Raw genomic sequence first — 27,110 nt, forward strand, 5'->3', positions numbered from 1 at the left:
GTTAAATTTTACATTTACGTTTAGTCATTTAGCAGACGCTTTTATCCAAAGCGACTTAACAAATGAGGACAAGGAAGCAATTTACACAACTATAAGAGCAACAATGAATAAGTGCTGTAGGCAAGTTTCAGGTATGTAAAGTGTAAGAAGCAAAACATTAGTTATTTATTTATTTATTTTGTAATACAGTTAGCGATAGAACCAGAGAGGCAATTGCAGATTAGGAAGGAAAGTGGAGACTAAACAGTTGAGTTTTTAGTCGTTTCTTGAAGACAGCGAGTGACTCTGCCGTTATAATGCAGTTAGGGAGTTCATTCCACCAACTGGGCAGATTGAATGCGAGAGTTCGGTAAAGTGATAGCTTCATATAGGTGCCAATTGCATGACGGACAGCATCTGGCGATTATATGAAGGATTAAACAGAAGCTCTCGTGCTAGATGTGGCAAACTGTTACCTGAAAATTCCATCCCACAAACTTTGTATAGCTGACTTGAAGCTAACAGAAGTCTTTTATCCACTCTTGGAAAAGTGTAGATGGTGGATTAACAATTAGGACATGATCAGTAGTAAGATGTGTCATTTTTTGTAACTAGATGGTTTCTAAAACAAAATCTGTCAGTGTTATTTTCATTCTCATCTATAGCGCTTTACATTTTCACGGCAGTAGCTCTCCCTGTCATCCCAAGCCAGAAGGCATTGACTGAGGGATTGACAGCTGAAATTAAGGGCCTACTCACACTATGCCATCCGTACCGTGCCCAGGCCCGTTTCCCAGATCGTTTGAGAAGTGTGAGTGCGCTGAATCGGGCTCAAGCACAGTTCACTTGGCTGGCCCTGGCCCGGTTGGAAGAGGTGGGCCTGAGCGCGGTTCACTTGGGCCCGAAACTGAAAGAGAGTTTTAAGGGACTGTTTCATATGGATTTATTAATCATTCTTACCGTTCAGTGAACGCATGTCGTAGTTTATTAAAGACGCAAACCTCTCACTGCACTACAGCTGCGCGCCTTCAGCAGACCTCCTCATTCCTGCAGCACGAGAGCATTATGATTGAGCGCCAAAAGTGGCGCATCTGTTCGGCGAAATATCTGACTGCATGTCACTGCATATCAAACGACTGACACGATACAACTAGAGAAATCTCCACTGTGCTGCTAAGTGAGAGTGCCGAGGTCCGATTGTGGTGTGAGTGCGGGCTGTCGGGGGAGATGGGAGGGGGGACCAGCGTGCTTTGGCCCGGTTCAAGGCAACTGTAGCTAGTGTGAGTACGGCTTAATTAATTAGTCGAGTTCAGTGGTAGAGCAGTGGGCCAATAAGAAGAGCGCTAAGGCGGGGCAAGCATTACAAACTTTGTTTACTGCAGCAAGTTGACATGAAAACTGTTTTAAACCATTCCTGAGTGCTGAGTTTCGCGTTTCAAGAGCAAAGATGCATTCTGCGTGAATGTCTCCTGAATCCGCGCATGTGGTGAACATTTTGGAGTAAGAACTGGTCGCAAACAACAGTTTTATGCACTCGCACAAATGCTCCCAAATATATTTTGAGGTCGCATAGATAAAATTTCGGGCGCATATGTGACCAAAATGGTCACAATTCCGAGCCCTGAAGTAAAAGATTGAAGCAGTGTACTGACACTGTGATGCATATTAGTGTAAACTGGGTCATGTGTATTTTTTACGAGCGGTTTGCTGCTGAGACGGGGTCAGGGCTCAGTATTGTGATGTCTATCGGCTTAGCATCGTCAGTTGACCCAACCCTAATTCGTATGTGATGCTACTTTCATTTTTATAGATTGTATTATGGTTCATATTAAAGTCGTTGACCAATTTAACACCTTAAATGTTTGGTCGAGTGAGCGATTGTTGAAAATGCTGCTTAGGTTTTAATATATGACATTATGCACAGTAAAACTGGATTTTTTTTACAATGCATTTATATTAGCTGCATCCCAAATCGCATACTTATGCACTATTCTACGCCCTTTTGTAGTATGAATAGTGTAAGTACTGTGTTCACACTGAAAATTTTAAAAATAATAAGTGCACTTTAATTACCCGGATGATGCACTCATTCAGCCGCTAAAATGAAGTGTGTAATGATGGACACTTCACGCACTCAACGAACGCAGGTTTGCTTACGTAGCGGAAAGGGCGGAGCTATCGGACGCACATGTTCAATAACTTTATTTATTTTGGATGGTGAAAGCAAAATTCTCCTACGAGAGTGATTATACGCCTCCCGATGGTGAATACGGCAGTACTTACGGCAGGTATTATTTGATAATTCAGTTGTTTATTTCAATGGTTCTCAAAGTGGGGGTCGGGACCCCCCGAGGGGTCGCGGGACAATGAAGGGGGGTCGCCTGGTGGTTTCCAAAAATCTATTTATTTTTATTAAACCGCATAAGAATTACCATATTTTATCCATAACCTTCTGAAGAGAAAAAAATAGTCGTTTATACCATATATAGTTACTATAGTAGCTTATAGTTACCTTCTATTGGATTGCAACCCCTGGGGTAATTACATTGTATTAAAGACACAGCAATAGAGTCAGATGCAGCAGATTTCATAACACCCGGTTAAACTTTGTGGCCCATTTCCAGCTCTCATACATTAAAAAAATTAAAAGAAGACTGAATGGACTTGGGTCCATTGGTGTGTGTGCGCCATTGCATGCAAGGTTTCTGTATTTATGACCACCTCAGAGTATATTGGGGGTCGCGACTCACTGGCATTGTCATTTTGGGGGTCGCGGCCTGAAAAGTTTGGGAACCCCTGGTTTATTTCACTGATTTGGCAACCGTCAAACGTCATCAGGGAAACGGTTTAAATTTCCGCTTAGTAAAAAAAAACATTAGTGTGCCATTTGGGACAACACTACAAACATATACTATCCTGTTGAGTGTGTAAGTGCATAAGTACATAGTGCATAGTGTATAGTGTGCCATTTGGGACGCAGCTATTGACTTTGTCCGATAATCTTAAACCAATTTATCTTTAGGCTTAATTTTTCTGTGTGCGTGTGGAAAATTTTAATGTCATTTAAATGTTATTGGATTTTCATATCGTGTAGATTTTCTCCTTAATTTTAAATAGAATAGGGTTGGTTTAGTAAGTTTTAAATGGATTTCTATAGCATGTTTGTCTCAACTGCACATTGACCTTGTTTATAAATCTTGACATGATGTGACTTATTCGTTGTGTTTAACTCTGTTTTGATGTTGTGCAAAACTTTTCTGAAGTAAATGTATGTAAATCCTTAGATTCTGAAATAATTTTGAAGTTGTCAGTTGTTTTTGGCAAATCTGTGTGCTGCAGATTTTTTTATTTATTTTTTTATTTTATTTTTATTTTTCAGATTATAAGCATGTTATTTTCAGTTTGTGTTGTGGGTTATTCTTTAGACAACTGCCAACTTAAAATGGCAAATATAGTCAATCCAGCAAGCCGGTATTCCTAGAGATGGTAGTTTCCTTCCAACTATCTTTCTTAGTCTAGGATAAAGGTCGTGGCAGCATTCCAGACAAGTTTGACCTGCTTTTTCCCTCTCAGTTTCCCAGACAGAATGCCATGACTGTGTCAGTGACTCTCCATTTTCTGTCAGATCAGCATTGCTTCAAACAGCTGTGGGAATATTTGCTGATAAGGAAAGAGAATGTTTCTAATGCAGTTTGAAATGAGAGTAATGAATGAGACAGGCTTTGATGTTGTGTGTAAATGTAGCTTTCGGCTTTTGCCTGAAGGGATCTCTCTTGAAGGATGACTAAGTATTACTTTGATTTGAATCTTTTGATTGCATCATTAATTTTAATTTGGTACTTCCACACTTGTCCATGATCCTTGAAGGAACTTTTGTAAGGTTTTTCAATTAGTTTCTTCTTTGACTTCAATTGTAATGTAGATAATAGATTATAATCATATCAGCCAGGCTGCTTTGAGATGGTCAGATATGAGTGGTTAATCAACAGTGTTAATTCCTGGGTTAGGGTTAGATGCTAAATTGTTTGTTTGTTGGTGTTCTTATACATTTTTTTTAATCATTTTGTACATTTTTAGTTCAAATGTTTGCTTATAATGGTATTTTCTTTCTATATATTTTTATTTGCTTCACATGCTCATTTATTTGAAGCATTCTGTCAAAAATGAATGTTCTGAAGTAGAGCTGCAGAATATCATTTGAGCATTGATATCAAAATGTGCGCATGGTGATCACATCACAGCGTGCAGTATTAAGTCGGGATTAGGGCTGCAACTAACGACTATTTTAATAATCGATTAATCTGTCGATTATTTTTTTCGACTAATCGATGAATCAGATAAAAAAGAAAAGCTGTTATAATAATAATAATAATAATAATAGTAATAATAATAAAATAAAAACGAAGCAGTTTTGTCCTGTTTTTAATCTAAATGTCTAAATATTTTAAATCAAGAACATACTAATCACATGAAATAACATAAGAAATTATGTCTTGTTTTCTGAAAAAAAAAACACGTCAAAATGAAGTGATTGTTTGCTTAAAACAGGTTAAATTATTAGTGAATTTGGTAATAAAAATAATCTTAATGAGATGTAATCTTAAACAGAAGTTTTACCAGTTCACATCAACGTGTAAGTGATGGTGATCTATAACCTGAGCTGGTTGCCACCATGTTTACTTGTGGCCGCGCGTTTCCCGCGTTTCCCTCAAAAAGCAGAACACGCAGGATTGGGCATGTAAATTCACCAGTTACTCCCTAAATACATGCAAGTGGCTGGTGAACTTACAAAAGAGTAAATTCAACATTATAGTTACTTTCACTATGTGTAATGTTTATCTGATATGTATAAAACAGATCAGCAAATTATATTTGAATGCATTGTTTGACTCTAAATGTATTGTTACTAGTACGTGTGTGGATTTACATGTCTAAAACAAGTAATAGACAAGTTTTCAGAGTGCACCTAATTTAACGTCTGTCATACACGCTAGGATTCATTTTGTGGCTGTAACAAGTAATAGGCGGTTAAAACGCTGCATAATTCTGATAATATGGCACATCTTTTTCAGCGGGCTTAAGTTGGTTTTGTTTTAGAGGGAAAAAATAAAAAGAAGCACTTTTCTGACGGTCCCTTACTGAGAGCTCTGCTCAGCGCGAACTCTCTGGCTCAGCACCAGACACCGCGCCAAAGCTCGGTTTGTTTTGTTTTCAGTTTGTATCAAAACAAAAGTAGGACTCTGATGTTGAACTCCCTCCCTCCCTTCCTCCTCATCCCTGTCTATAAGGTGCTGAACTCTGTATCATTGCGCGAGATCGTGTACATGCGCTGAACTAAAGTGTTTTTTTTTTTAATCGAACATTCTCGTGTCGCACGACAATGAATCGATTATGAAATTTGTTGCCAATGCTTTTAGTAGTAGATTTTTATTGATTTAATCGATTCGTTGTTGCAGCCCTAGTCAGGATTATATTTATGTACACAATAAACACTATACTGTGTTATTTTACATTTGATTATTCGAAGGACTCCCAAAAAATCATAAATTACTTTGTCTTTAGTCCAATGTATTTATCAGTGCTTGTGGTTGGTTTATTATTACTTATGCAAATGCATTTCCCTACAAAATCATTACAATCAATCTAAAATTATGAATGCTTTCCTAACAGATCATTAATAGAGCTTAAAACATTCATTTCGTCTGGTGAAAGTGCATTCAATATCACATATTGGACAAAATCTTATTAGAAGTCATTCAAAGTTGATTCAAAGCTGAATTGTTTTCAAACAATATGTAGATTTGATGTTTACTGTTTTCAATGTTGATTACGCTTTATCTGCTTATGTTTTGGGGGAAACTGTTAGCCCTTCTCTTTTAAAGCCACCAATAGCATTTTGTTTTGTCACAGCTTTGCTAGGTTGATTGCTGAGTGAAAATGCATCAAATAACAACCAAATAAGTGGAGATGTCAGATACTAGAGAGCATGTGATTAGTCAATATTTGATGAGAAAACAGAATGAGGAACTATATTTTATTTTTACAGGACATTTAAGGGTCAAATTTGATTAAGGGAATCTTCTATTTTTGCTTTTTCACAAGTAATTGTGGAGAATTCATTGGGGCTGTGAACTAGGGTTGGGCAATGTTGACCAAGTTGGCATCGTACGATGTCTAATGTGAAACATTGCAATGGACGATGCCATCATCGCCATAGGTGGGGGTGGTTGTTAAATATCAATTAATTCGTAACAAATTAATTAATTGTAACCTACCGTTTTCACTACCTGACCCACATGGTCTTTGCTTTACTCATAACCAAACCATAAATAAATTTACAAACAAATGATCACCTGTCAATCACTTTTTTTTTTACGGGACTCTGGCATGAATAGGGCACAGTGATCTGTGTTGTTCTAATGGCTTGTCCCACAGCTGGTATAGGAGACGAGAGTTCGTTGGAGTTAACTGTAGTGCATACATTTTCATTGTTTTCACAGCAAAATCCTCACCGCGTGCGCGAATTTAGGAGACAATTATGCAGAATACATCTTCACACCTAAAAACGCCAAACGCAGCACTCAGAAACAGGTAAACAGTGTCTGTACAATGTCTATGTAGTGAAGTTGTGAATTTAATTATAAAGATGGGAAAGTTATTGCCTAATTGCTGATAAATGTTATGTAGCTTTGAGTACAGGACTAAAGTTGATAAGGAAGAGTTTGAAAGCAGGTTTCTATGTTCCCGAGTAATTATTTGTTGTGTACATTTTCTTGGCAATATATGTAATGTTTCCACTTCAGTAGTGTGCATATAGGCATGCTTTTATAATTAATATTATAAAGCCGTCTTTGTGTCACCCTTGCTTTGTGGAAGCTTGGGTTTTTAAGGGAAATCAGATATGTGTTCAGACACACAAGTAAATGACCAAATATCAGACGCTTGTGTGATTTTCAAGAGTTCACACTTCGCTGATGATTAATTATAAAACTAGTTTGGCTTGCTGTCCCGGGAGAGAGCCCTGAGCTCATAAGATCCTCGAGCCCAGGGCTCCCTACTGTTTGCAGGGTGAGAGGGGAGTTTGAGCTCAGGTAGATCTCGAGGACCCCCCCCCCGCTGTAGTAGCTATTGAACAGATAGGGATTGCTCTTAAGAGATAAATACTTACTAGGTGCATGTCTTTAGTGCTGATTTGAATTAGTCAATTAACTTAGGTTGCATGGTTTTGGATGGTGGGAGGAAACTATGGAGCCCATGGTAAACCCATGTGTAAACTCTACAGAAACGTCAGCTGGCTTGGTAAGAACTAGAACCAGTGACATTCTTGCTGTGAGGCAACAGTGCTAACCATTGGGTCACCGTGCCACCCATCTAGGAAAGGAGGTGTAGTGGTGGAAGGGGGGATTTTTCAAAACGAAGATGGCTGTGATATGGAACTTTAAGTATTTATAGTGGCTTAGGAATCGTCTAATTGGTGAATCATAAATTGAATAATGCGGGACCGGCTGCAATCAAGCATAAGCACGTGATCCTCTTGAAATTAGTTTATAAATAAACTTCACTTAAAATCACATTTGAAAATACTTCTGACTGGATGTAAAAACTAATAGATCATGTTTTGCTGATTTTTGTATTTGCATGTATGCGGCAAATTTCAATTTGTCAGATGTAATAAATTCAGATGCAACTTATTGCGTCTTATCCTAAAACCTCATTTACTGTTTTTATTTGGAAATCTTGGTTTCTTTTGAAATGCATTACACTGTGGAAGTAAAATGCATTGTAAATTACACAGTATGTTGACTTTACCTCTGATAACTCCAGAGAGATTGTTCCTTTAATAACTCTACTGTAAATCGTTTTATCAAAAAACAAGCTAAATAAAACTTTATTGGTTACTGTAGCTGATTCTGGACCAGAAAGAATAATGGGTAACGCTCTAAGTTGATTTGATTTTTAAATGCGCTAAAGGCTTCTGGCTTCATGAGTTGTATTTAAGTAGAATGAAGGCTATGAAAGAGGTCTTAAGCATGACTGACAATGAATTTTAATTGAATCAATTTTTTTAGATGGTACTTTTATGCTTGAAGGTTGTCAGCCTGTACAAAGTTGATCCCCATGTCATGATACGTTTTTAGTTGTCAATGTCAGACAATCAAATTGCCCCAAAAATGGATGTGCACAAAAAGAGTCCTGCAGATTTTAAAGTTGTCAATTAAGTCAAGCAAAAACATCAAATATATAAAAAATGTTTGTTTTAGAATGAGGTACTTCGCAGTATAGAATGCAGCATCCCGATCATCCCGATCAAGTTTCCCTTCTTGCTGTATTGTTCACCTAATTTATTTCAGCATTTTCCCTGGAATGGTTTTAGAGTTGCATGATTTGCGTCAATTTCATTGGAGGAAAAATTTGACTGAAATTGCTGTCAATCAGCAGTCGATGAACATGTCAAACCAGCAATTAAAAGACTACAGATTTTATCCCAAGATTTTTTTAAAGGGTTTTTTAACCTTTAATGGATAGGAGCAGAATGATACCAGGAAATTTTGGGGAGCAGAGGGAGATGGAATTGATTGGTAAAGCACTTTGAGCCGGGAATTGATCTCAGGTCTCTGTGAGCATCTCGGTGCTGTTTGTCAACTAGGGCTGAACGATATTAGAAAAATCTAACATTGCAATATTTCTTTATTCTGTTATTATATATTGTGAAATGAATACAATTTCACTACATGACTTACTTATTTCAGGGCTCAAAATTGCAATCGTTTTGCTCGCATATGTGCCTGAAATTTTATTTATGTGACTTTAAAATATATTTGGGAGCATTTGTTTGAGTGCATAAAATTATCCCGTGTTACCTGCTTTCACTGCAAAATGTTCACCGCATGCGTGGATTGTGGAGACATTAACTCAGAGTTCATATTTACACCTAAAAACGTAGTGCTCAGGAATAGTTTAAAACAGGGGTCACCAACATGGTGCCCACGGGCAACAGGTAGCCCACTTAGATTACATGAGTTGCCCACAGGCCTGTTCTAAAAATAGCACCACATACCAGTAAGCTGAATCTAGTACTTTTTGAAGCTATTCTTTTTAAATAACACCTGCATTGGTGTAAAATTGGGTAATGACAATAAGGTATGTGTATATATATATATATATATATATATATATATATATATATATATATATATATATATATATATATATAACTATTTCAAACAAATATATTGATATTTCTGTTTCTTACCTTGTAAAATCATTGTTGAGAACTATTGTGAGAAATCATTAACATGATCAGTGTCTTCACATAGACGAATATCATTAATCATTAATAACAAAAACATATAATTAAAAGTAAATTGAGAAAAAATGTTATTTAAGAAGCCTGTATCAAACTGGTAGCCCTTCACAATAATTGGTACCCAAGAAGTAGCTCTCAGTTTCAAAAAGGTTGGTGACCTCTGGTTTAAAACAATGTTAGTTTTCTACAGTAAACAAAAACCTGCTATGCCCGCCTTTGCTCTCTTCTTATTGGCCCACTGCTCTTAAACTGAATGCGAATGAATCGGTTAATATCCTCTGACGGCTGTCAATTTGATAGCTGTCTTGCGGTGGGCACATGCATATCATTTTTTGTTTGTTGGTTTTGATGAGTGTTAATTCTTCAAATGCAATAAATCTGTTAATAAAAAAATTTGTCGTTACGGTGCTCATAATTTATGATGGATGCGACTAAATTTTGGACTGGTTTTTAATGTTTTAAAGTCAAAAAGATTTAGTTCAAGCCCTGTAAATGGACAATTTATCATTTTAAATAGACTGGGATGATTCTGTAGGGGAGTGCATTTGCATAAAATAATCTAACATAACAAGCATAGATAAATTCACTAAAGAAAAAGATACAAATTAAATGAACAGCGTTTTCATATTTGACTGTAACTAATCAGGTATACAGTGATTGAATAATCAAATGTAAAATAAATAACACTGAAGCGTAGTCTTCGATGTATAAACAATGCAATAAAATTAATAGTCTTTTTTTTTTTTTTTTTAATTACAAGCGGTGTCATTTCTGCATGAATGGTTTTAAATCCTCACACAATCACAGGCCTCAAAAAACACTTGCAATATGATCAATTATAATCCAGACTCAACATGGCATATTCTGTGATGTGACTATTGCAAATGATCACATTAAGATATCAATGAAACCAGATATTGTGCAGCCCTTAATGTTAACGCACTTCACCACTAGTCTATTGGCACTGATATTTGAGTTTTTTTTTTTTTTTTTCTTAGACGACCAAATTGTGTCCATGTTTGCACATTGTGAACCTGAGTTTACTTGTTTGTTTGTGTTTTGCTGTCTTATAGAGTGGTTTTGTGACCGTTTTGTTCTTTCTCCCCTCATCTGTTTGTAATTATGATTCTCTGAGGTCAGTGAAGGGGTCATTCTCAGCAGGGGGAGTGTTTGCAATCTGAAGGTTATTCAGAGGACTGTGCCAAAGGAAGTCTGGCTTTTGTCTGCTGATAATTGCCTCCTTGCGTAAGACCTTTTAGTGAGGGCTCGCAGCTGAGTCATTTAAGTTGTGTGTTTGTGTGTGTGTGAGAGAGAGCGTGAGAGTAAGAGAGGGTTTGGACGTTTATTATTAACTATTGGACGTTAGTTTTTAACGATGGTTGGAAGGAAAACAATGTTAATATGAATAAGTAAATAGACAATTTTTTTCCATCTGATTGCGATTACATCATCAAGGTCATCTCCTAAGTTTGTATGAGCTCCTCTGGTGAAATGGTTTCAGGCTATTGTGCGAGATGATCTTTTGTTCTTTTTTCATTTCTTTAAGCCAAGTGAAATCATTTCAGATGAGCTCCTGGGGTGCGTGACGTTACTCTTACATGCTTTTATATTTCTTTTATATTACACCTGATGTGTGTGTGGGGGGCTATTTTATTTTAAGTAGGTTTATGTTGTTTTATGCCGCCAGCTTATTCCTTGCATGAGGTCACTGCGTTAAAGTTGATTTGGTGTGTTCTAGGGATGTAACGGTATTGTAAATACCGTCATACCGCAATATTAATTTTTTTCGATATTACCGTAGTCGCATGACTCGGTAAAACTATAGGTCTTCTGAGAAAATTTGCTCAGGCGAATGAAGCGAACGGGAGGTAGCGAAAACTACAATTCCCATCAGCCCATGCTTGACCATCATCCCTTGCGGTCTGTTGTCGCTACAGATCCAGTAATGCGGAAATGGAGTGTGCTGCTAGAAGCGGGGATGAAAAAGAGCTGGAAAACTCTAAAGCGGGTGTTGTCTCCGCACGCGTACTGAATAGCGGTGTTGTCGCGCGAGTTCTTATCAGCTGTGTTGTCGCGCGAGTTCTTATCAGCTGTGTTGTCGCGCGTGTACTGAATAGCGGTGGTGTCAGCACACTGTTCAGATTGATGCAGACATGAGATCTCTATCTTACTCATGGTTTGTCATCTCAAGTGGGGGAAAGACAATGCACAACGTTACCCACTGCTGTCAACCTGGGCCAAGTCATATCTCTCTTGTCCCAGAAACCTCAGTCCCAAATGAGAGGGTTTTTTCTGTTGCAGGGGACATTGTAAATACCCAGAGATACCAGCTTTTACCAGATTATATTTATATGATAATTTTCCTTTAAACCCATCTCTATCTAAGTGAGTGAGTGATTAAATGTTGAATGTGATGAGTTTTCAACAATACTAAATTGAGACTTAATTTTTTTACATGGTTTAATAATTTTTTGTTATTAAAATTGAAGTAACTGTTTCAAAGCTTACAGATAGATGACTAATTTGTATGTCATTGACACTTTTGGCACTTTTTTGGAGTATTTTCATAAGTTTTGTTTTTTCCTGTAAATGATTCAATAAATACCGTACCGTGACATTCATACCGAGGTATTACCGAACCGTGAAATTCTGATACCGTTACATCCTTAGTGTGTTCACTTTAGTCCTCTGATCTATATTACAAATTTACAAAGGCAGTTCAGAAAAGCACAATGGTGCTGTGTATTTTTTAGTGCAGTGCAGTGTAGTTTTTTTTGTAATGGTCTTTTGAGTTGTTTGATGTCATCAATTTTGCTTGTTGAAGACTGATCATTACATAGGGTCCATACTGTCAAAACCTGGAAAAGTCCTGGAATTTTGACATGGCATTTCCAGGCCTGGAAATGTTTTAGGAACAACAGAAAAACCTGCAATGTTTCGGAAAAGTCATGGAAAACAGATATCTGTATATTTTAAATAGAGGTTATTTACTACTTTTCTGTCCTTAAACAATCACATACTCTCACATTATTAGTGTGCTGTAAGCTTTATCTAAATAAGTTTTACATAGAAATCAATTTTAATTGAAACTAGATAGATTGCTGCGTGTTTTACGATATGCTGAAATAAATGTGAAATTTTGCGTTGTTTTTGTTTTACCACGCATATGCAGACATTGCATGAAACATTAGGTCAATGCAATGCCTTAAGTCTTGGAAAAATCATAGAAAGGTCCTGGAATTTTTGTAGTAAAAATGTGTATGAAGCCTGATTACAGCATTTTATTTTAATGGGAAAAAATATGCCATAATTCTTTTGTAATGAAGCTTCAGCAGTCAAAACAAGATTTATTTGCACTCTATTGCTTGTTGCTTGTATAAATAGTTTTTTATTTGTTTATTTATTTTTTTTAGAAATATCTGGCAATGTTCTTCCACAGTCCTCAAACACTAAAATTTTATTTCTTTTTTTGTCCAAGCAATTAGAATGTGTTTAAATCTTAGTGTTTAAAGTTTGATTTGGAACAGTATAGAGTCAATACAATGTAGAGCTGTGAACCTATACTGGTCTAAGGGTTTAGTTCGGTTACGATTATCATGCCATCGATACAATGTAAAGCTGTGAACCTATACTGGTCTAAGGGTTTGGTTCGGTTACGATTATCATGCCATCGATTCGGTTCAATTGGATTTCTCAGTGCATTGACGGTGCTTTCCATACAGTTTTATAATTTCTTCACAGCAGAATTCTTGTATTAAATTATATGAATATATTTCTATACTATTTGTAATGCAATTTTGTCATTTAATACAAACAGTCAGATATATAAACTTTACCTTTAGACAACATGAGCATTTAGCGAATAATATAAACAAATATAATTTTCTGATCGATTTCTGATCCTTGTCTCTTAAGTTCTCTTATACCCCTTTGATTGGTCACACCCTTAACAAAAACGGCTGTGATTGGCTCTTGTGCGCTGTGCTCTTCACAGTTGAGTGACGCTGATAAGCGGAAGGGGCGATCTGCTGTTCCATGATAGACACGATGGAGAAAACTCTGCAGGCACGCGCTCGTGACTGTATCCAGAAGTATCGCTGTTAAACAGCCAAGAGGAGAGGAAAAGTCACTCCCATTGAGAGACCGACAGAAAGAAGGAAACAAATGGAGTACTTTCTCTTAGTCGCAGTGAAATAGAGGCTTCTACTGTAAATGTCAGTGAAAGACTGATCCAGCAAACACACACGCAGTGGAATTGTGCACGGTTTATGAGTTTTTAAGTAGTTGGAGCGTTGTAAATACTCGTGCTCTCCTCCCTCGCCATAGTAAGCTACGGCGACATAGCGCATATGAGATAAATGACATCAGTACACAATAACCGGTTAAGATTATTACTGAACTGATATCAAATTGTCCACATCTACATTGTGGTGCACCAAAGAAACAATGAATTTTGACACCCCTAATACAATGGGTGGACATTTTCTTTTCATTCAAGCATTTAAAAAAGAGGTTTGTCATACTTATTATCTGCAATTTCATAGTAAATAAGAGTGCTATTTTAATAGCTTGCAAGTAGGGCTGCACCATGTTGGAAAAATACTGACATTGTAATATTTTGTTTCTCTGCGATTTTAAATATTGCAATATGAATATAATTTCTCAAGATACCTTCTAACAGTGTTTGGGAAAATTCATTACTTTTCATTGATTAGTGATGTTTTTTTTTTTTTTAGGGAAGTGAAATTAAACTATTCAACATCAACCATAATGTTAACCGCTAAAGTCTTAATTATTCCAATAATTAAATGCAATTAATCTTTGTTAATCGTTTAACAAACATTATCATTTCTAGTGCTCAAATGGTTCAAATTCGCTTGGAAACCTACATAATCACAGACATTAAAAAAAAAATTTTAGGGTTAAACTTTGTTCTGAACTTTGTGACTATATTTTAAGATCGGCACATTGCAATATCGATGTTGAAATGAAATAGTCAGCAGCCCTGTTTGCAAGCACATTGAAGCATTGATTATATTAAAATATTTCCAACATTTTAGGCACAATACTGTAAAATAAAACACTGTATTTTAAGTCTTGATGATTTTTTTTGACAAGCAATTGTTTATTTTTGTAACTTTGTTGCGCAATGAATTGTACAATGGATTCTCCAAAAGGAAACAAATTGCCGCAAATAAACAGGATTCCACTCAAAAGTCTGTTGTACATCAAGACTCATGTGACTTTGTGAATGGGAATGTTTAATGAATTATAGGTCTCTTTCTTTATGGTTTGCCACAGGAACACCATCTCCAGAGGGCAATTTCGGCCCAGCAGGTGTACGGAGAGAAGAGGGATAATATGGTGATTCCTGTCCCAGAGGCCGAGAGCAACATCGCCTACTATGACTCGCTCTACCCCGGAGACTTCAAGATGCCAAAGCAGCTCATTCACATACAGCGTGAGTTTGCAGTTTTTAATGAGCGCAAACGAATGCTAATGAGGCAGCTTTTACTTTTTGATGCAGTGTTTCAGGTAGTGCGAGTACTGGAGTGTCTGACTAAGAGGGGCAAAGTGATTGAAACCATTGTTCGCTACATCTGTCAGCTGATTTCTGAACAGCAGGTGTTTTGTTGTGATGTTTTTTGTTTCTTTTGTGAGGGGTTGTGGATTGCAGGCTGTGCCATCTGCCACATCTTATACGTTTGGGTGCTTTCACCTCAAATTATTGTTATAAATCTCCTGAAATACCCCTTTGTTTTAAAGGTGATTTATTTCAGTGAATGGACTATTTGCATCATCTGCCAATAGCAAGTGAATTGAGAGAAGTTGCAGGCCCTATAGTGCTTATGCAGCGGGATTCTGAATTATTTAAAAAATGTGTGTGTGTGTTATTCTACTCTACAAAAGTTGTTTACACTTAATTACACAGTATTTTGGATACCCGAGCTAGGTATTTTACATTGGTTCATTGTCATATTTTTCATATGACACATGTAGCTCAATATAGCTCATATATAGCTCAATATAGCTCAATGTAGCTTCATATAGCTCAAATGAAAGCTCTTGGCGGTGCTCATACGGTTCTAGCATTCCTTTTACTGAATTATATTTACATATCAAACAGTTGTCGAATAAATCGCGGTGTTTCCTTGGCCCAGAAGTGAAATACATTTATGATCACTAAGCAGCCCCAGATAGCACAGACAGCTGTCATCTCTTACCTTATGCTGTGCGCTTCAGGGCCATTTCTCCTCTGTTTTTGAGGTGATGTGCATAAGTAATCCTTTTATATGTCTGACGTGGTCCAAACACAGTGAATTATGTTTGATCAAACAAAAGAATAGTGAAATATGAAAACAATGATCACCTCCCTGTGGCTTGTATAGCACCTCTCATCAGTTGGAATGCAATAACTTTTGCATAGATTATGGTAGATACATTTTTCTTTTTTTCTATGATTACATACATGTGCAGGAACCACCAAAATTAATTACAGCACCCTAGACCACACAGAACCTAAATGGTACACTTTCAAATTTAAGTTTAAAAAAAAAAAACGCCTCCTTTTTTTTTTTTTTTTTTTTTTTTTTTTTTTTTTTTTTAAGGTGTTTATTATAACACAGTAGGCTTGGGCGGTATCCAAATTTTGGTACCGTCAAACCGCCTCCACATTTTACCCCGGTATCCGGTATTACCGGCGTAATAAAAAAAAATTATGACGTAAGGCTCAAACAGCGTCACCAAACTGTTGGCTTAAGCCTAAACCATTCAGAAACTGAATACATTCTATGCGACCTTAGGCTCGCGGTCAGAGAGAGAGAGAGAGAGAGAGAGAGAGAGAGCGCGAAGCTCAGCACCTCTCTCTCTCTCTCTCTCTCTCTCTCTCTCCCTTTTACTCACACACACACACACACACACAATCTCTCCCGCGATTTATTCAGAAATTTACTCCCACACCGTAAGAAATCTGGCCGGCTCCCGCGGATCAGCAGTTATACCCGATAGGTCCCGAGTCCGACAGGTACATTTTGATTGACAGCTTTATACAGCCCAAACCCGTTCACAGCCTACATTAAATGTGCTCATGCACACAGCTCTAATGCATTTTTTTTAAGAATGAGTCATTTATAAGTTTTAACATCATGTATTCGTAACAAGCGTAGACTATAGGCCACTTGAAAGTTGGAACAAAGAAATAAAATAAGTCCTACAGCTGTAACATCGTAACATCTCAGCACTCTATAGGTCTACATGCACTTAGCCTTTAAATTAGCCTACACACCAATGAAAAGTAATCTTGCTTAACAAATCAAATTAAAATAAACTCTAAATGGTGACGGGTATTTTGGCAATAACGAAATTAAGATAAAGGCTCTGCAAGATGTGTTTCTCCACTTCTCTTCACAATCTGGCATTAAGGCGGCGGTGAAGCTGAATAATAAAAGAATAATGCCACCATTAGTCTGTATACTCTGTCTACATTATGATTATATGGTTTAATTAATATTTATTTATAATTTAAAAACCCTTTACGCACCAAGATTAGGCTACGTGTGTTTGTGGAGGAACATTATTAAATCCACTGGCTTTAGCGCAGTCTCTCACTCATGTGCGTCCAGCAGCTGAACACCCTTTCCTGCGGCTACAGGTCGAGATGCAGAGTTCTGATCCGGCTGATTTTGCAAGTTTTTGGTAGGATTGTTTGTTCATCTTCTACCAGTCAGGAACATGCATTTAATTTTCCATGACAGCAGTTTCACTTTAGCGAATGGCCTCTTCTTTTTACCTGTCAGCTTGCGGTTTAGGGCTCTACCGTAATACGCAGTGTATGAGCGACCGCGAAATACCTGCGGCTGGAATACCCGCTCCTTCTGAGCTAGTGACTGACTTGACCGCCGTCAAAATCCTCTTTTTTTACTACTTCGTCATCATTCGTTTCACCTTTGCAGGGATGGATTTTAATGCAGGGATTTGGGTTTTTTCGGGTCTCGCTGGGTTCGGTCAAAGATCTTTAGCTCTAATGCAGACCTCTCGTTCATATTAACCACGTCTCTCTTCTGTTCAGTCGAAACTCCCAAACTGCAGGACACTTTGAAGCGCGACTCGTCACGTCACCTCTCCCCCTCCCTCTCCCCCTTCTCTCCCTCCCCCTTCCTTTCCCTCTCTCCTCCACACTGTCCCGTGATGACAACCGCACATACGTTTTTGTAGGCACTAAATAAAGGATATTTAATATTTTATGACGGTATAACGGTATTGAAACTGACACCGTTGCTATTTTTAGATCCCGCGGTATACCATAATACCGTAATACCGCCCAAGCCTATAACACAGACAACATATACAGTTATTTTAAACACTTTCAATAGTGTTTCATGAAAATTCAAAGGGTTTTCTTTAAAATGATACCAAACTTTTGCATTTACACCTCTACATGTGGATTTGGGAAGCTTTTAAATTTGGGTAGGAAAAATCCAGGCTGAAATCCCAAAATAACAGCAGAGTTTAACTGGTTAATCATTTGTGATAATTTGTTTCGGGGCAAAAGTGTGATTTTAAAAGTGTAGAAATAAAAAAAAAATAAATAAAGGACCTTAAAACAAAAAAACTAACGATTACAGGTCTAAAAAACAAATTGTTAAATGAATCGCAAAATGTAAACATTGTACTTTCAACATTGCAACTTTTTCACAATGTTGATATGTTTTGTCTGCATTTCCATAGTGGTGTGTAGTATTATGCTCATATTATGACAGTATTGCCATAATGTATTTTGTGATCATGCCAATAATTAAACAATAGAGCATAAAATTAAACAATACACTTTTTATTTTGTCCATACGATATACATATCGTCATATTGCACAGCCATGTTACACATGTTTGAATTAAAATATCTACATCAGGGCTCGAAATTAACTTTTTTACTTGGTAGCACCGTTGCTCCCAACTTCAAAAATTTAGGAGCACCCGAAAAAATTTAGGAGCACCCACCAAAAATGAATGAGCACTGCTGCAAATTGTATTTTAAGGGACTTGTTGTATTTTAAAACAACATCAATTAGGACTAACAAAAACCAGAAAGAACTAACTAATGCTGAGATGACATTGATATTTGTGTGCAATAATTCCAAAATGTGTATGTCTAATAATTATAGAATATTAATGATGATGTAAATGACAATAATAGTAACAATTTATTACATTTCTCATCATCATGCTGCCTTGAATGTGCTTTAATGTAAGTTATCTGCTATAAAAAGTTACTTTATGAAAAATAAATGTATAGTTTGCATCAAACAAAAATGAAGCATTGCAGTAAGAAAGATTTATTTTGTGCAGTTAAACAGCATATATATGCATGTCAGTTTAATAAATAATATTTCTGCTACAAAACAAACAAAAGATTATAATAATTAAATTCAAGGCTGAAAGCTGCAAAACAGTCATCAGTAATCAAATAAAAAAAATAAAATACACCAAGAAATAGTAGGCAAAACAAAGTAAGTAAAGTCTCACTTCTATCACTCTTTAAAAGTTTTGGTTTTAGTTTATGTCAATGTAAAAGTTCCGTCTAAGCTGATTTAAATTATTCTGTGTGTGTGGAAAAGCAGGCGAGTCAGCCGACCCAATTTATGAGCAGGTCGAGCACCGGCGCAATACCGCTGTTTGTTATGAGACGCAGTTTCAGTGTAAACGTAGTAAAGGCGAGCTTCTTTGGTGATGATATGTACAGTATTAGATTTGACTTTTAGCGGACATTTGCGCTAAACACTCGAGATTCGGGCACCTTCTCCGAAAAGTACGTACTCGATTGATCTCAGCTGGCAGATCAATATTCACCACGTGTCATGATCGCTCTCATCTGCACCTCAACTTTAGGTGGGGTTTGCACTTTGCAAACCTGTGTGTTTTAAGTTTTCACTCTTTAGCCGTTTGCATTTCCCGTGGTCATAAAAGCTCCCTCCCTGTAACAGCGGAAAGCTTTGAGTGAATGACAGCTAATATGAACCAATATAGCGGCAGGGAAGAGCGATTCAGCACGTTTTTAGAAAAAATCAAAACAGGTCGCACTAATGCGCCCAAATATATTATGAGGTCGCATCGATTAATTTTCAGGCGCATATGTGACCAAAATGGTCGCAATTTCGAGCCCTGTACATACTTTAATCAGTTTAGCCAGGCTCTTGGTTGTAGCATTCAACTTGGATAATGGCTTTTTGCTTAACGTATGTGTTAATTGTGGGATCCACAGAACATAGATGTGTGTGGATGATCGTTTCAGTTGTGGGACGTCAACCAGACTGCTTAGGACTTTAATTACTCCTACAGTCTTTTTAGTTTTCAACATGATGTGTTTTTGTTAGCTGTTTCTATTAATTGTATTTTGTGTTTTACGCTGCCAATTAATTTCTTGTATGTGGTATTTCTTGCATGCGGTCATTGCATTCAAATTGTTTTGATGTTTTCTATTTTTTTCATCTGATTTACAATCTGTAAAGAAAAGTAGTAAAAGTAAAACACAGTGGTTGTTGATGCAGTGTAGTTTTTGTGATGCTCTTGAGCTGTTTGACTTTTTATTAAATTTGTTTGTGGAATGCTTATACTTACAGAATCTTTTTCTTGTATGAAAAAAATATGCTATTTTTAAGGGCTGTGCAATCAAAATCAATTCACAATCATGATTTGAAACATTGCGATTTTAGCTAATCGCTAGAGGCTGCGATATGAATGTATTATTTAATTTCCCCCACCCAGAGCAAATGCATGACCGCTATCTGTGTGCGACAGTCTTACTGGCCAATTGAGTGAGCACACTTTCGTTCGGCCAAACAGAATAGTGCAACAGAACTATGCGGAATTCCCACAATAAAATTGGATGATGGCGTCTACTGCTCTCAAAAACATTAATAGACTAATTAATATCACAGAAAAACAGCACGTCGGTAATATGGAAATACTTTCATTTCAAAGTAACAGATACTGAACAAAAACAGGTCATTTGTAAGGGCTGTCACAGATTACTAAAAAAAATCGTAAATCAAATTGAAATTGCAAGTCTGTCAAAAAAATTGCAATTATATATTTTCCCCAAATCACACAGCCCTACTATTGTTTTTAATTGTTTTCTGCTTTAAATTGACTAATAAGAGGGTTTAACAATAAGGACTGCCCAGTGATCTTGGGCCAGCGTGAAAGACACTCGGGACAGTCGACAGGATTGTTACTGACCCCTATCGGCCAGTAACAATGAGGTTTTTTTTTTTCTTTTTTTTTTTTTTTTTTTACTGTTTTTTGTAACCTGGTAACAGCCAGAAGAGTGAAAAGATGGCAACATCAAACTATAAGGCTAAAAGAAAACGTCTGTTTCTAAAGTCTTGAAAGTAGACGAATACATGGGTACAAAAGTTTTCGTCAGTTTGGCCAGCCAATTTTATAAAAATTATTTAGAATTGCAATAAAATACCAGCAGATTTTTTACACTGCTCTGTCGTTTGCATGAAATCTTAAATTTTGCTCATTATACATTTATTAACATTTTTAAAATATTTAAATTCTAGATTCACAGACATTATTTAAAATATGTGGCTAAGAAATGGCTATTAACTACTTCTTCTTTTGCTGGTGGGGCCAGTGAAAACTTTGGCAGGGCAAGTAAAAATCTCAACCACTGGCCCGATCGGCCCAGTAGAAAAAATCTTTAGCGTTGAACCCCGAGTAATATGATGTGATTACTAGGGATGCAACAATACAGTCAGCTCACAGTTCAATACATACCTTGGTTTTTTTAACACTGTTTTTGGTTCGGTTTGGTTGTCATGGCTTGACACGTTTATTTATTTATTTTTATTTTTTGAGAAGTTAAGAGAAAAAAATACAAACTATTTATTGCAAAACTCATTTTGTTTTATTTAAAAGCCAAAAAATGTACACTAGTTCCTAGTGTATTGTACAAAAAAAATGAACACTGAAATCTCACTGCTGCTGGTAGCCCCTGTACAAACTGGGGAACACATAAAATCCTACACTTTGAAAATAAACATACCTGTGAAGTTAAAACAGATAAATTGGCCATTTCAAATAAACATATTTGTACTCAAGTAAACATAAATAAACCATCTTAATTTTCTCTGTGCTAAAAAAAATGCGAGACTGCAGTCTGTAACGCGGATCGAGTGCTTTTATAAAATGACAAAAGCCCACATCTCCAATCACCGAAAATGGCTGCAAATCTTTAGCAAGAAAGACCCGCACTGCCTTTGTTATTTTTATGTGTCTCTCGGAACCAGTTAGGTATGTTTTCTGGAGTGATTTAGCGAGGGGTTGTTGCTATTTGGAGGACTTTATTACCTTCTCTGCTATTCTCCCTTCAGACAGTGATATTGCTGGGTGATGGCAGATGTGCAGTCATGGTTATACGTGTAAAACAATGCTTGCACACAGTTAATTTTTGTTCACCGTTTTTTCTTTTATTGGCATTATACTTACTTTCAAAACCAAAATCTTCTCACACTGCAGGTTAGAAAGACGCCGGCGCTTTATCGTACTGTTGCCTCACTTCGCCGTCGCTTTCTTGTACTGTTGCCTCAACCTCACTTCACCACCGCTCGCAATGTTATAGTGTGGTATAATGGTCCAGCGCCCCCATCTTTAGAGAATAGTGATTGAATATTCACTCACAGGGAGGGGTTGTCTCATTTCAGCTCACGGACTTACAGGCACACACACAGTCAATTTAGGGAGATATAAAACGCACATAAATTATTTAAACAAAAAAATGAGAAAACCGCATTTCACAAGCGCATATTGAACATTCGGGGTCCTACCGTACGGTTAGGGTTGTAACAATATACCGGTATGACGGTTTACCACGATTTGAACGTGCACGATTATCATACCATGAACAATTGCATATCAACGGTTTTAACATAAGATTTAAAAAATCACTTGCGCAACTTTTTTTCCGCTTGGCGGGTCACGCTCTGAACTTGCGCACCTACACTCCCGTGCACATGCAGCAGAGATAATGGCAGAGCCGGAGGCTTTTTCGTCTGACCTCCATCCTCCAGCGAAAAAAAAAAAAGTTAAAATCTGTAGTATGGGAGTACTTCGGATACAAAAAAATGAACGAGGGATTGTTTTAGAGGACGGCTATCCGATTTGTAAAAAAATGTGGGCGCAGAGTAGCCGCAAAAGGAGGCAATACATCAAACATGTTCGCTCACATTCGCGAACACCATCCCTCCGTGCAAATAAAGGTAAGTTAAGTGTATATTTTCCATGACGCAGTCCGTGTACAGTATAACGCCTGTTTCACACCGCAAGCGTCAGCGGCGCGTGAGCAGAGCGTATGTCGAGCAGAAGCAGCACAGTGCAAACAGCTCCCGGTAGGAATAACTCGAGTGAACATAAAACAAAGCCGATTAAAACTTTCTTGCTCTGCTCAGCTGCACAGAACACAGCGAGCTCACATAATCCAGCATGCGTGTCGAACTACACTACCCACAATACACTTCGCTATGGACTACAAATCCCGTAAATATTCTATTGCACCTCTCCTACAACACTAGTGTGCAACTAAAGCAAAACTGATACTAAAATTGTTTTACATTTGGTTTTGTAGTTCGGGCCTAAATAAATGTTTGCCTGAAAGTGTCTTTGTATCCCTGCCACAAGTGTGCCTTCAGAGAGGATGTTCAGTACAAGTGGACACATTCTCTCACCTCAGCGGTCAAGATTAAGTCCTGAAAATCTCAACATGCTTACATTTCTTCATCACAACCTAGACTGAAAAAAAACAACGCTTTAAATACATATTTACAGCCATAAACTTGGTATTGCACTGGTCTCCCTTGCACTGGTAAACTTGGTCTCCCATTTATCCTGCTTATAAGGAAGGACAGTTTAAGTTTATTTTTGTCTAATCTTAAAAGACCTTGCTTGTTTATTCCTTCTAATTTAATTTATTAAAATGGGAGATTTTTCTGTTTATTTTTATAAAAGACTTCTATAGTTCTATTAAAATGGTTCTTTCAAAAGTTTGTTGAAATAAAATGTGTTCTTATTCTTTTCAGGGTCTTTGCAATGAGAATTACTATTTAATACCGTATACCGCGAAACCGTCAAACCGTGGTATTGTTTTAGACGATTATCATACCGTAGAAAATTCATACCATTACAACCCTACGTACGGTACAATATTATATTGAAAACCGTGGCATCCCTAGTGATTACACAGAACTACTGTCTGACAGTAGCCTGAGAAGTTCCATTTCATACTGCAGTCACTTTTTTCTTCATTGTATTTAATTGTACAATTTTACTTCACTGTAAATGTTCCTAGGAAAGTGTAAAGAAATGCTTAACATGTGTCATTTAGTCTGGCCTAGTATTGAAATATGCATAGGTTCAGTGTCTGAGTGGGGAAGTTAATATTTAACTGGCACGACTTGAAATTTCATGGCCATTTGCTTATTCCTCGATCTTGACTCTGCATGTGTTGTAGGTTAGAGAGTTTCTAGTTGATTTTAAGTGAGTCTGGCGGCCCCTGGGGTGTGGGCAATGGGAGCAGGAGGTGTCCTGCTGTCAAAGAACAACTGAACATACGCTCCACACACCAGATGAGAGGATGAGGAAGGGGGAACTGAGGACGAGGCACTGGGAACTGTATGGGATACAGTAGAAATGGGGAAGTGTGTTTAAGAGACATGTCTAGGGATATGTGGGGCCGTATGCTAAACACAGGGCTGACTAATGTGCGTTTTTACATCACTCATTTAAATGAGTTAACAGATCTTTGTTTTGTTTTTTTACTTTAATTTTATTTTGGAGACTTTTGGGAGTCAAATCTGGAGATTGTTTTGGACAACAGCTAAGATTTGTGTTCCATTTTAGGAGATGGTAAATCCAAAATTGATTATGCCATAATAATAAACAAAGTAGTAGCCTATTTAGATAGATAAGCAAAGTCTGTAAAAAGGTTATTTAGAACAAGATTACATGGAAATCGGATAAAAAAAATGAAAGCTATTTTACTGTGAGACGATTTTTTTTAGTCTAGTTGCGGTAAATGTTATTATTTATAATACTCTTACAAACCTCTTAGGCTTAACATTGTAATATAATTAGGTGAGCGCAAAAACTGTTTTTTTTTTTTTTTTTGAGTCCTGCTTGTTTGAATATTAAACAAAACAGGAATTTTTATTTGCTGCTGCTATAGATTTAGCACATTGTGTGGTTTTTCTGGAACTCCGGAATTTGTCCTGATTAAAACACGTCATCGTACCTCTTAGAAATAGTGTTGCAGCAGAAATCGAGAATCATCAGACCAGGCATCTTCTGTTGTCCAATTTTGCTGAGCTTGTGCGAATTTTAGCCTCAGTTTCCTGTTCTTAGCTGACAAGAGTGGCACCCGGTGTGGTCTTCTGCTGCTGTAGCCCATCCACTTCAAGGTTGTACGAGTTGTGCATTCAGAGATGCTCTTCTGCAGACCACGGTTGTAACGAGTGGTTATTTGAGTTACTGTTGCCTTTCTATTAGCTGGAACCAGTCCGGCCAATCTCCTCTTACCTCTGGCATCAACAAGGCATTTGCGTTCACAGAACTGCCGCTCACTGGATATTTTCACTTATTCGGGCCATTCTCTGTAAACCCTAGAGATGGTTGACTGTAAAAATCCCAGTAGATCAGCAGTTTCTGAAATAGTCAGACAAGCCTGTCTGGCACCAACAACCATGCCACGTTCAAAGTCACTTAAATCCCCTTTCCCATTTTGATGATGCAGATTGTCTTGATCATGTCTGCATGCTTAAATGCATTGAGTTGCTGCCACATGATTGGCTGACCAGTAATTTGCATTTACAAGCAGTTGGACAGGTGTACCTAATAAAGTGGTACCCAATAAAATTGTTTAAGTGAATTGTTCAGGGAATCGAACTTTATGTACTTGCTTTCTACTGGTCTTTTATTGATATCATTTTCAATATTACACACCTATAAAAAAGCCAGTTAGATTGAAACTGGCTATTTCAACTAGTGTTTAGAACGTATATCCGCAAAATGCACTTGACTGCACATTCATTTTAGGCTGAAACAAAATAGCACATTAAAAAAGAAAAGTTGCTATATTGTCAGACTCCAGAGCTGACTGCAAATATTTAGATGCCCGAGTCTGTCTGAAAAGAGTTTGAAGCTTTGAGTGTTTAACCTTCAGTGTCTCTCTCTCTGCAGCTTTCAGTCTGGATACGGAGCAGCCGGACTACGATCTAGACTTGGAGGATGAGGTTTTTGTAAATAAGCTGAAAAAGAAGCTGGAGGTGGAGGCTCTGCAGTTCGAGGAGATGATTGACAGATTGGAGAAAGGCAGCGGACAGCAGGTTATTAAAAAGATTCACCACTTACAATGTGAACTGCAGAGGAAAAAAAACTTAGGGATTTCAGCCAGTGATACTAGTGGAACTTTAAATTGAAAGCTAAAGTGAATCTGCTGAACATTTCCGTCTGAGTTCGGTGAAATCCAGCAAACCTGACATTTATTAAAGGGATAGTTCCCCCAAAAATGAAAGTTCACTAACCATTTACATAACTTGTTATAGACCTTTGGTTATTCTGTTGAACAAAAGAGGAAGTATATTAAAGAATGATGCAAATTTGTAATAATTGTCTTCCATAGTACCTGTTTTCCTTACTATGGATGTCAGTGGCTCCCAATTTACAGGATATCTTTTGTGGTGAGCAGAAAACAAATTAGCTTAAAGGTTTGAATGAATGGTGGGTAAATATTTCTGTTTTAGGTGAAATATTCCTGCAAGTTAAAATTGGAGACTGACTGATGCAAATAAATAGGAAAGAAAGTGTTTTAATAAAATGTTTTTTGCCTTAAAAACTCTTAGGGTTGTTCCAATACTAGTATTGGAAATCCTAATTGAAACTGCAAAAATTCTGGCATTGGCAAGTATTTAAAACCATAAACCAATCCGATATCATCATTTTAAATGAGACATATGACCGCAAGCTTTGCTTAACACTGCAAACCTGGAATCAGTTCCTCTGCCACAACATCCACTCTTATAGCAGTGCAGTGTAACGCATATTTTTATTTAAAAAATGTTTCAAAATTTTACGTTTTCAATGCTGTGATTTATTTATTTTTTTCTCTGTTAATCATATTCATTTTTTTTTTATTTCTTATTTTTTGTACTGATTTATATACAGTTGTACTGAAACTCAGATATTTTTTTTTTCAGTTTATGGTGTTTGATTTGTGGCCTAAGGCTGGTTTACACTGCTGTGTTGAGTGATCGGCGTGACCCATGGCGCCTTCAATGTAGTTGTAGTATTACATTTATAGTTGAAGTAGTTGGGCGTTTATACTTCTGCGTGCTATTTGTGTAGCTCTGCAATAACACTTCTGAAACGCTAGCTGGCAGTAGGTTTTTGTTCCTCTTTCTTAAATTTCTTTGCGGGTGTTTTGTTTTTTCTGAACGCTATCTTAATGTACAAGTAGCTCACGCAGCTCTCAGCACCGCCCACGCTCGTCACTGGTACTAAGCCAACCAATTACAGAGCTTGCGCTACGCGTCCTTGGGATGTGTAGTTACATTTTTTAAAATGCGCGTCAGCCACAACGAGGGCTATGCAACCACGCGAAGGCTGCTCCAGACCATACATGTGTAAATCAGCCTTTATTCCTAAGTACAGTTAACTTATTTCAATAAAGTACAGATAAAGGCATTGTGCCGAAACGTTTGTGTCTTTAAATAACCCGAAGAATGTATGAAGAAAAACTAAAAACAGTACGAAGCAATTACTTAATGAGTGC

The 27,110-nt window shown here is 37.2% G+C and overlaps 1 protein-coding gene across 3 annotated transcripts in view; it reads left to right on the forward strand.

The window, feature by feature from the left end:
• epc1a (enhancer of polycomb homolog 1 (Drosophila) a) overlaps positions 1–27,110 on the forward strand; it is a 57,038-nt gene that overhangs the window by 8,907 nt on the left and 21,021 nt on the right. For all 3 annotated transcript variants that reach the window (XR_012388159.1, XM_073918848.1, XM_689970.10), the window contains exons 2-3: positions 14,588–14,747; positions 25,520–25,665. Coding sequence is in view for 2 of the 3 variants with exons in the window: in XM_689970.10 (XP_695062.2) it covers positions 14,588–14,747; positions 25,520–25,665 (306 nt within the window). In the remaining variant the exon portion in view is untranslated. The remainder of the gene's footprint in view (positions 1–14,587; positions 14,748–25,519; positions 25,666–27,110) is intronic.

Source organism: Danio rerio, chromosome 12 (genome assembly GCF_049306965.1).
Source record: "Danio rerio strain Tuebingen ecotype United States chromosome 12, GRCz12tu, whole genome shotgun sequence".
NCBI lineage: Eukaryota > Metazoa > Chordata > Actinopteri > Cypriniformes > Danionidae > Danio > Danio rerio.